The sequence below is a fragment of the Apaloderma vittatum genome, unplaced genomic scaffold, assembly GCF_000703405.1.
Source record: "Apaloderma vittatum isolate BGI_N311 unplaced genomic scaffold, ASM70340v1 scaffold40823, whole genome shotgun sequence".
Classification (NCBI taxonomy): domain Eukaryota; kingdom Metazoa; phylum Chordata; class Aves; order Trogoniformes; family Trogonidae; genus Apaloderma; species Apaloderma vittatum.
The window spans coordinates 236-11,323 of record NW_009708188.1 but is presented as its reverse complement, the minus strand read 5'-3'; the positions used below and the strand labels follow the sequence as shown (position 1 = coordinate 11,323).

The window sequence follows — 11,088 nt, the reverse complement described above, 5'->3', positions numbered from 1 at the left end:
CAGCAGACAGCTTCTCAAAGCACTGATTCTCAATGGAGCCAAACTCCTCTCTGTTATTATCAGACACGTGAACTAATTACCCTTGGATGTACTTTCTGATGCCACTTTACACTAGAAAGATTGCCTCATTAGCATTCAGTGGTCAGAAAGGCTCATTCCTTTATCCCGACGAGACTCTCAGCATAACAAGTAGAGGGCCGGGATCTGCAGCTCCAACCTGAATATTCTGATTTAGGGAAGGATTCAGAACCTGCTCTGCTTCTCGGCCTGATCCCATCTCTGATTTTTGCCGTTGGGTTTAGGTTCAGAGGAGCACCCAGCAGCCTGAATACTTTCTAAAATTTCTGGGATCTCTTTGGCTGCTGCTGAGGGCAATCAGCCCGACTCCCCGACCTAACGTAAACCAAGAATAGCACCTGTGATATCCCTTGTGATACAGCGCTCTAAAAATAAGGTGAAAGAAGAAACAGGCCCCCCCAAGAGTAGATTTTCTCCTGCCTTGCCAATTTTCTCCAGGAGTCCCAGACGAGCTTTAGCGTCGTGCAGGGGGAAGGTGAGGCACGGGGAGCAGGTCTTACTCATCAGCAGGTGGTTCTGTGCTGAAAATCCCAGCTGCCCTCTTCACCTGCGTGAAATTCTGCTCTTGTAACTCTGCTTTGGGATCGGGGCGGAGATGAGCAAAGCCTGAGAAGGAAAAAGCAAAGAATCTCCGGGGAACGTCCTGTCGTGATGGTATCGGCTACAGGGAAAAGACCCAGGATACCTGCGGATTGGGGAACTGCCAGGGTCAGCTGTGAGGGAGAGAAACTGGACACAACTGGGGAGCTTCAGCTGGGCCCAGTAGTCAGGCGGCGACGTGTCCTCATGCAATTGGATTGCGAGTCTGAAACAGCAGCTGGAAAATTATAGACTGGACTAGTACTCACAATGAAATCAGGCTCATCGTTGCCTGGGTTAGGAGTCTCTTAGGCACTCTGATTAGAATTTAATACGTAGAAAATACTGTTTAAATCAATTGAACCATTTACAGAGTAAGGCAAAACTCAGAAAGGACAAGAGTCCCAATGAAAGGAAATACATGAGCTTCATCTAACAGGGGGGTGTTAAGGCTTTTTTTTTTTTTTTTCTCCTCTTTACTAACGTGATTCTTGTAGAGCTGTGGATCTTCCCTGCACCAGGTCAGGACAACAGAGCTGAAACCAGAACCCTGACCGCTCTCCCCCAGGTTAGCGCGTGGTATTTGGCAAGATTCTAGACGTGCATTCTGACTGAGCGCTGGGAAGAGGTCACTGTAGCCCCAATATAATTGGCAGACAATTTGTTTACCTTAGTTTAATGCTATCCTATTATTATTCCACTGGCCCAAATGCTTTGCTTCTGTTATTTTTTTGTTCTAAGTTCTTGCCAGCTCTGCCACAGACGTGGGGCCAGCAGCCCAAGAAGTTCAGCCGTGACGCTTTCTTCATTACCGCGTGAAAGGCAAACGCACACGGGGTTTTCTCTTCAACAGAACATTAGAATTAGTGAATTAGCATTACCAAGATAAAACCCAGCTTGGCTGGCACTGGCCCACTCCGCATGGAGGCTGTTTTCAGAGCCTGGCTCCCTTTGATCGCTTATTGTTTCGAGACAGGTTCATTTGAATTTTTCACAAAGCCGCATCTGTTCACCTCTGAAAGATTTACTCCAGCTTTATATGAATTAAATGCACGAAGGTCCTTAAGTGCAGCTTGCTGGGGTCCTGAGCGTTCCTGCTGCAGCACCGAGCTGAGAGTGAGCAGGTTACGTGAGAGCGAGGAGACGGGTATCGGGTGGGCTGAGATTGACCTCCCTTCCTTGCATGAGCATAATTGCCCGGAGATTATTAGCGACTGTCTCTAAATCGTACGCCCCCCCCTACCTCTACAGATCCTTTCTGGCCATGGAGACTTAATGTTTCCCTACCAGAACTCAGGAATGTTTTGAAGACCAGACTCATGTCTCTCCGTGCTGTTCCCTCCTTACACTTCAGAGAGATGCCTCCACAAAGAAATTCGTCGTTGTGTGTCAGACGGATACATCGCACAGCCCGTCCTCTGTTCTCCTTTGTTGAAGGACCAGTTTTAATGTTTTGGAATTTGTAGGATTATTGTGGGGTTTTTTTTAACTTTGATGGAAGAATTGAATAAAAATGGGAAGATTTCATCCCAGAAAGGGTGGCAGAATAGCAAATGACACTCCGTTGTGTATATCGTATCCTATCTGGATCGCCTAGGGAAAGGGATCAAATTCACAGCATCCCCCCTCTCTTAGCTGTCACCGTTGCAATTCTTAGCAATAATCAATAAAGCCATTCCTTCTGCAGCTGCCCGAGATCGCAGCTTTTCTCATTAGTCAGCAATCGATATCGCCCCTCAAGTTAATAATACATTATGGCAGCGTTATGGCAGCTGGCCTCGGCCGTGTCTGCGACTGAGAAGAACGTTAAGGTTCCTTGGAATGGAAAAGAAGGCACAGGGCAGAAATCAATCGCATTGATTTCAGCAGCACTTTTGGAAAAGACTGATCATCATCTTCGCTCGCCCTGGCAGGAGGCTATTTTCACTCTTCGTTATTACAATCACAGGCCTGTCCAGGAGGAAAAAAAAAAGAGAATTGCTTTGATTTGCTCACCTGAAGCCTGCAGTAACAGTGCAAGCTGTGGGATAAATGCTCTGGGACGCTCAACTTGTGGCTTGGAAGCCATGGCTTGTGGTGGTCCCGGAGGATATTGCTGATGGGAAGAATTACGGTGTCGTAGTCGTGAGCGGCAAATCCTCCGGGCCCCGTTTCACGGATTGTTGTGTTTGTGTTTGCCAGTGACTACAGGTATGTGGCTGCTGCTCTCGCCGTCATGAGGAACGTGACTCTGCAGATCAACGAGCGGAAGCGGAGGTTGGAGAACATTGACAAGATCGCTCAGTGGCAGGCCTCCGTGCTCGACTGGGAGGTACGGTAAACAGCCCTCCTTCAGGGGCTATAAACCTGGAAAAAGTAAATTCCCTGCGGTTGTTGAATTATCCAAGACTGTGTAGTTCGTTTCCCAAGAACTGAATAGTTTGAATCTAGCCTTGAGATTAAGCTCGGGACAGAGGAAAGGGATTTACAGACTTCAGAGGTGGTAAATAAAATGTAAAATATTAATAGTACTCTGAAGGAGAGGTAGGGTCCGGTTCCAATTTCATCAGCAGAAAACTCAAATAACTTTTGCGATTGCGGTGCTGTTGTCCTGGGGGGTAAGTGAGGTTTGGATCAAACTCTGTGTGTGTCCTGGCTCTGTGCTTTGTTGTCGGGGGAAGAAGTAGAGCAAGAGGTAGCAAAAAGCCCGAGAAGTTGTGACAAGCTAAGAAAAGAGGGAAGACTCTTCTGGTGGCTGCTTTTTGATTAGAAGACAAAACATTAAGCTGAAGTTGGAGATGCTGTTTGCACATTTAAAATGAGTACCCACTTAAAGATATTGCTGAACCAACCCTGTGTGTAGCGATCGTATAATTAAGGAGCTGAGAAACACGGGCAAGGCAAAGTCAGCAGAGGGATTCCTCCCGAGCAGGCTTCAGTCTCTTACAGTTTTGCCACGTGTTTAAAAAAAACCAACCATATGATAATTAAGTTCTCCTTTTCTTTTCATCCCTGATTTCTGTTTTTATTTTAAAATCATTGCATGGATGTGATCTGTAAATGGGGTTTTTGAAGCCGACCGAGGGCAAATGTTTTTGTAAAGCCCTCTCTTAGGTTGTCATCAATCCACGCGTTTAGTGAGTGGAGGGATGGAACAGCCTTTCTTCTTCCTCACAGTCACAAAGAGCTGGAACAACCCCACGTTCAAGTCAATGGGGTCATACTGGGTAAATGAGCAGGTGGGAAAGATCCTGTCATTTTGTTTTCGGATTAGATCTAGGAAGGCTGGCGAGGAGGGGGAGAGAACTACAGGTGCATCGCCTCCTGCTTGTGTATCTTCCTCAGCTGAATTAGTTTCACTGCCATAACGAAGGTTGGGTTCAGCCCTGGATCTCTTGATAAAATGTATAAATGCAGCAATCGTAGCTGGCTGTGCGAGCTGAGAATGCAGATGATTTGCTTGATTGTTTTGTTGGGGTTTACTGCGAAGGAACCTCTGTCTCGCTGGCACGCAGGCTCATGTTCAGAATTAGGAAACGGCTCTCGAGGAGGCTCAGGACCATCAGATACATCTTCAGCCTTTGGTATATTCCATGTGACGAGCCGACGTGTGTCGTTTGCAAGAAATGCCGAGACTCTCCTTGTAAATAAACCTAAATTAAGGATGGATCAATTCCAAGTCAGTGAATATTCATGTGTGAGTGGGAAGCCAAGGTGACCTCCACATAGGATCTTTTTCTCTTCCATTAGCTCAGTTGATAATTCTTTTTTATTTAGCCATATCCTTGATAATTCATTCCCGCTTAGTAGTGCGCGTGCTTTATCTCCGTCCTGTCCTCGAGAACTTGCCAAATCATTCTTCCAGTCTTTTTTCAGCTGTTCCAAATGTTAAGCACAATATCGCAGCAACATCCTTCAGCTTCTCCGAACGTAGCAAAAATGGCTGTTGCCAGCGCTCGGAGATCAGGTGGGAATACAGCTTCTGTGCCCCGTTCGAAGGAAAACACCATTTTTTTCCTGTACTTTTGGTGAGGAAGAGTCACAGAGCTGTGATGAGAACACTAGAGGATGAGAGCTGGATCCAGCAGAGGACTCGACTGCTTGTTTCTTTCCTCTGAAGTGACTTCGGAGTCATCAAATCCAGCCCCCACTTCACAGACGTCCGTGTAATGGCCAGAAGGATGCACAAAAATCCAGAATACTCACAAGTTAGCGGAAGGTGGGAGGAATCAAAAGCAGCACCAGATGCTTAGATGTTCCCTAGATCTGTGCAGATGCTCTCTTTAGGCATTGCAACCCCAAGGTGCTAACCTCCAAAAACCCCCTGCTCGGCTGGTGCCTGGTGTAGGCCTGTAGGTTGGGCTTGATGATCATAGAATCGTAAAGGCTGGAAAGGACCTTTAAGATCATCAAGTCCAAGCTACAGCCCTACGCCCACCCTAACACCAAACCATCTCCTGAAGTGCCACATCCAACCATTTTTTGAATATGTCCAGGGATGGTGACTCCACCACCTCCTTTGGCAACGCATTCCAACACTTCACCGCCCTTTCGGTGAAGAAGTTTTTCCTAATATCCTAATATCCAATATCCAGTGATCTTAAGGTCCTTTCCAACCTTGATCTTTCTATAATTCTATAGGACACATCTCCCAGGACACAGGGCAGCAGGGGTCGATTTCTTACCCAGCCCACAGGGCTTGGGGTCCTCATCTTCCCCGCATCGGTGGCTACGGGGTGGAAGAAAGATTTCCTGGCCTCTTCCAGTCTGTGGGTGACACGGGTTTATTGTCTGGGTCAGAGAGCAGAAGTCCCCGACTCCCAGTTCGTCTTTGCTGGAGGACACTCAGCTGAGAGCGACCTGCTGGTCACCCTTGTGCTTCTGCAAACGCTTCTTTGCTTTGTACGAAGTGCTCGCGGAAACGTGTAGCCGGGGTGGACAGCACAGCCTGCCTTGAGACGATCTGAAAAAAAAAACTACCATGAATTATGAGAGGAGCAGAAAATAGGAGAAAAAATTATCACTTCAGACTTTTTTTCCCCCAAAATCCAACCAGGGCACAAGACAGAGATAATCCTTAACTGCCACTGTATGTTGCTCTTGGTGATTGATTTCAGTGGCAACCAAGGCACATTGAAACCTTTCATTTGGGAAATGTCAGGTTTTTTCCAACATCTCCAGACTAATGATGTTGCCTTTCCGATTTGAAAGTGCCTTTGCATTTCTAAATTTACCCGCGTTTTGCCGTGAGATGCTGGAAGAAGATCTTTCTTTTTTAGAGAAGAAAAAAATCCAAACCAAATGAAAAATATTTAGTGAGCAAATATTTGAAATGTTCTTGTGTACAGAGTATGTGTACACATTTTCTCACAGGGAGAGGGTGTTATTGGGAATGTATACATATTGCTGCTCCTAAAACAAATAGAAAAAGTAGGGGACATGTCCTAGCTAATTTAAGCAGAAGAGATTTTACTTAATACCATGGAGTTGTGCCTCTGTGTTTCAGGGATCGTTTTTATCCCTTGAGACTATTTGCAGGGCTCCTCGAAGGCGAATTTCAGGGTCAGCATTTGAAAAATGCGAATATCCTTGAGTTAGCCAAGGCCAGATTTTTTATTTTTATTTTTCCCAAGAAGTCTTGTTACCAGGGTCTGATGATTTAAATTGCGAATGGGACCAGGAAGGGGGTGGCCTGACTCCAGCGGCGGCTGCTGTGGCAGCCCAGGCGTGAAGTGCTAAGGAATTATTGGCAGCTTTATACAAGTAATGACTGAGCAGGATCGGAAGGGACGATTCCGATCTCACTGACTGCTACAAATTAGAAATCAACCCAATCGCTCTGAAACATGTCCCCGTGTCCCTTGGTAGGAGCGTGGTCTGGGTCAGACTGTTGCTGTGTATGACTCACTTCTTTATTTTAAAACCTGGATTTTCAATATATAAACAGACCTAGAGAGGTGCTGCCCCTGCCTACCCCGAATTTAGTGCCTTTTGTCCTTTCTGTCGCTGCCGGCGCAGGATGTAGGGCTTCCCCCGCCTCCCGCCGAGACCTTCCCACGTCTGAGAGCTCTCATCGCTGCGAAGCGCTTGCTGATGTTCCACCTCTGGTTCCCTTCGCTCGGCGCCATCCCCTTGATCGCCGTTAAACACCCTCAGATCGGAACGGGGACATTTAAAGGCAGGCAGGCGAAAGTAGGGTTGAAAACAGGCTGCAAAGCCTCCTCTGGATCAGACTTCAAACAGGCAGCCTTTCCATCCTTCTCGTGCTCTTGCCCTCTGAGAAAGGGGTACAGCTCTCACAGGTTAGTGCGTAATATCCACATATACACACACACGCGCTCCCCTGCCAGTACTACATAGAGATTATTTCCACAAAGCCCATCATCATTTCTAAGTGCTCGGAAGCCAAGTGGCGGGATGTTTGGCACAGGAGAGAGCCTTGCTCGTCAGCCTGGATTAGTCTTAGCTTGCTGTTTAAACAGATTGCTTTGGTTTCTGTAGATACCTAGATATTTCTACCAAAGGCTCCCGTGGGTCGCCACTTGGGCAGGTTTCAAGAGTATTAAATTTGCATGAAGGGAAAAATGCGTGTAATTGAGAAATATAACCAACACTGGCCTTTTAAATTTCTTCCGACTTGTTATTTACGGGTCCTTTAAATTGAGACTGGATGCCCTTAATTATGTAATATATAATAGTTGGCCTCAGCCTAATATTATGTTATTGAATCCAAGAATGACAGGGAGAAAAAAGCTGCACGCAAGCAACGCCCTGTTTTCAAAGTGAGCACAGCCTGATGAGAAATCCTCCTGGGGAAAAAAAATCGCATCAGGGACTGAAACAGATTCTTTTTGGTTTTTCTTTCCCCGGCAACAGAAGGTATCAGAAAATGAGCCTGATGAAAAGGACGACATTGCTCTTGCTTTCCTGTTTTCTGATCTTTCTGTAGCCCAGAGTGCTAATCAGCCTGTCAGTCTCTAATTAAAGAACAGCAGAGGAGAGCCCAGCTCGCTCTGTGTTGGCTGGTAAAGGGGGGTTTGTGGCCAGCAGTGACAGCAGAGCCTTGTGAGGAGGTGGCCTTGGGTACGGGAGAGCAGCTCCGATGGGCTGATGAGCGTTCCTGAGCCCAGGACAGCATCTGCTCAGGGATTGCTCGCGGGAAGAGGGAGCGGGGTGGACGGTGAGGTCCTGCCTACATCGGTGTTGCCCACAGCATTTCTTCCATGACACCAGTAAAAACCCCGTTGGTTCCCCCAGTTACAGAGAGCGGTGGTCACCTGTAGCGTAACTGGGAGCCGACGAGCGTTGTCTTTCCGTCGCAGCAGCGGAAGAGCCGACCCCGCGCTGCGGCAGTCGGGATGAGCCCCAGGACTTTCTGTGTTGTTCCAGCGCTGGCAGAGCTCGAGGGAGCGTGAAGCACACGGCCAGCCTGGATCTGGGCGACCTTCTGCTCCCGTTACTGCACGCTGAGTAGCTGCACTCTGCCTGTGACTGCATGGAGAGGAGTCAGCTTGCTTTTTGCTGCCCTTTGTGTGTAGCAGGACGCACGCTGAAACCCCTCGGTGCGTTTTTTATTATAGGATTGCGCAGGTTGGAAGAGACCTCGGGAGGTCTTCTGGTCTTCTCTCGGCCTTTTTGCTGCTGTGCTCTGCTGAAGTCAGTAGGACATCTGCCAGTTCAGAGTGACTGAAAGTTCAGCCTCTCCCTTTTTTAGCAGTTTCTCTTAAGTTACAGAGGGATATAGATGATCCAGCCTCTCTTGCAAGAAAACGGAAAAGGAATTTTTTCCTAGTTTTGTATAGGATTGGGTGGATCCAGACTGGCTCTAGAGAAGAGAGGCGTTGTGGAACGTCCATGGAGGTACGGTGTGCTCCTCGTGCTAGCGGTGGAGCAGAAAAGCAGACTCTTCCCTCCTTGCCCACCACCCCGCAGCCAAGCCCCTGAGTGCCCCCGGGAGGGATGCTGCGCCAGCAGAAGACACTTCATGCTGTGCCAGAGAGGTGGTACAGCTGTGTCGGAGGGGAAGAAAAAAGGTCTTCTGAGGTTCGTCACATCTGCTCCAGCAGCACAACCACGCTGGTGTGTCCTGGTGGCTTGAGGAGCAGGCAGGGCTGTGAGATGCTGCTTGTGGGGCTGTGCGTGAGTCCGAAACTATTTGCGAGCTGTTTCCAAATTTGCTGGCCCAGGCATTGGAAATCACCTGTTTCTAGCCGGTAGACTGTATATATGAATTATTTTCCCAACATAAAAATACGCAACACGAATCCTCTCATTTCAGATTGGATTTTTCGTTGTTGTTTCCGATTGCTTGCAGCGACTACACAGCTTGGATTCAGCTAATCAAGTAGAAGTGTTTACAGAGTCCTCTGCCTGTCCTCAGGCTTTTGAGACGCTACCACAGGAGTAAAAGACAAAACTGGCTTTCTATTTTTAGCTGCCAGCCTTTTCCAGGCTCGCCCCCTCTCCTAAAACCTCCAATCTATAGGCTTGTGTGAATTGTCTTTGTGTAAACTCATGGTTCACCAGGAAAGCCCACAATTTCTGGAGCTGGTGTGTTTTCTTCAGAGGCTTCTTGTTCAAGGGCTTGTGTGGATGCAGCTCCCTTGTTTTGGGACACAACACTCTTGAGCCATCCTGTGATGAGGACCTGGGAATTTATCCTTAATTAGGCCTTTGGATACCACGGGGCAGAGATGTGGATAAGTACCTGGCTAAGGAGATTTGGAAGTCTGTGTTGATGCAGCGACTTAATGAAGTCACCGTTGTCACAGGGCGCAGGGACTCCGGCAGGCGCTTCGGATCAATGCCGAGAGGTTAATTGCACATTTACCTGAGCAGCAGTCTGAGATCCTCACCCGGAGAGGAGGAGCGGGGATGGCTCTTGCTTGCTTTGGCTCCTACGAGGGGAGGCAGCACCAGCAGAGCGTGGCCATCTAGCTGCCCCCCACACCTGGCTGAACCTTTGCAAGCTGTTTGCTGAGATATACTGGGTTGGTCGTGTCCCAGAAATTGGTTCTAGTTTGCAGCAAAGCCAGAACCGCACAGGTTTCAGAGCCAAAAGGAAGGGGGAAAAAAAAAAAGAGAAAAAAAAAAGCAGGTTTTCTCTCACTTGCTTCTGAACCCTGCTCCTCACCTTCTAGCTGAAGTCATCCTGTTCCCTTCTGTGGTTTTCCAGCATGAGAGACACGCCGAGATGCCCACGGGGCAGGTGGTGGTGAATTCACCCATTTATAATAAATAGATTTTAATTAACTTTTTAAAAAGTCCAACTCATCCCAATTAGTGGAGGGTGACTACATTTGTTCTCTCCGAGAGTGGAGGGGGAAGAGAGAGAGAGAGCGAGCGCTGTGTTTTCAAGACCATCTGCTCATGAAGCCTTAAAAAAAGCTAAAAAAATCAGAGAGGAAAACAAGCGTTAGCCAGAGGCAGGGAAGGGGCGAGAGCATTCTGGCAACTGGCCGGGGACGCTGTGCCAGGGGTGGGCACCGGAGCCAGAGGAGCCGGGGTGGTCCTGACAGGATTTTGGAGATGGGGAGCTCTAATGAGCGCTGGGAGAAGGGTCTGGAATTGCCTGAGGAAAGTGGGACAACGGGCACCAGTCTGGAGGGGTGAGTTTTGGCAGCCCCCCAGGTGAGGGAATCGATGTCCCGGCGTAGATGACTTCGATTGCTGGCCCGGGGTGGCGGGAGGGGACATTGCTTTGCGGCTGCTGTTTGACAGGGGAGATCCGGGGTCTGGGGGGACCTGGGGAGGGGCTGCAGGATCTGGAGCAGCTCTTCCCTCGTTGCAGTGTGAACCATCATGACCAGGTGGCCACACTTGATCCATTTATTTCCCTTCCTTCAGAATCAACCCCTATCGCCCCTTTCTGGAGCAAGCTGGGGTGGCTTTGAGAGCTGCGGAAGGGCCAAAATGTGAATTAACGGTTGCTTCTCCCCATCCTGCACAGAGAAACGTACCCACCGCCCTGGCTGAAGCTCACTCGGCCTCATTTTCTGTGCCCTTCTAGGGAGACGATATCTTGGACCGCAGCTCGGAGTTGATCTACACGGGAGAGATGTCCTGGATTTACCAGCCTTATGGACGGAACCAGCAGCGTGTTTTCTTTCTCTTTGATCACCAGATGGTTCTCTGCAAGAAGGTAAGGACATCCAGGGAGAGAAGCAGCACGGCTAAGGACATGCTGCGGACAGGCTTTCCAGTCCAAAGTGGTTTTTAGGGCAAGGTGGCTGCTTGCTCCACGTGCGGAAGAGGACGTGGATAGCGCTGAGGAAGGGCAATATGCGTGCGAGAAATACTGAATTATGGGGTGATGAGTATTCCGTGAGAGGGGGGGTTGTGTTCACAGCAAATCCAGCCTCCACTTGTTCATTTCATGCCTTTTTCTCCTTTTTCCCCATGTTTGGCTCGTTGCCTCAACTTCTACTTTTGGGTTTTGGCGGCTGCGTGTGA

General features: G+C 48.6%; 1 protein-coding gene across 1 annotated transcript in view; it reads left to right on the top strand.

Annotated features, from left to right (window-relative positions):
- The window catches only part of ARHGEF9 (Cdc42 guanine nucleotide exchange factor (GEF) 9), a gene marked incomplete at both ends in the record, with an annotated part of 29,224 nt that extends 18,447 nt beyond the window's left edge, over positions 1-10,777 (top strand). The window contains 2 exons of the mRNA XM_009866460.1: positions 2,839-2,968; positions 10,646-10,777. Coding sequence (XP_009864762.1) covers positions 2,839-2,968; positions 10,646-10,777 — 262 coding nt within the window. The remainder of the gene's footprint in view (positions 1-2,838; positions 2,969-10,645) is intronic.
- Positions 10,778-11,088: the final 311 nt, after the last annotated feature.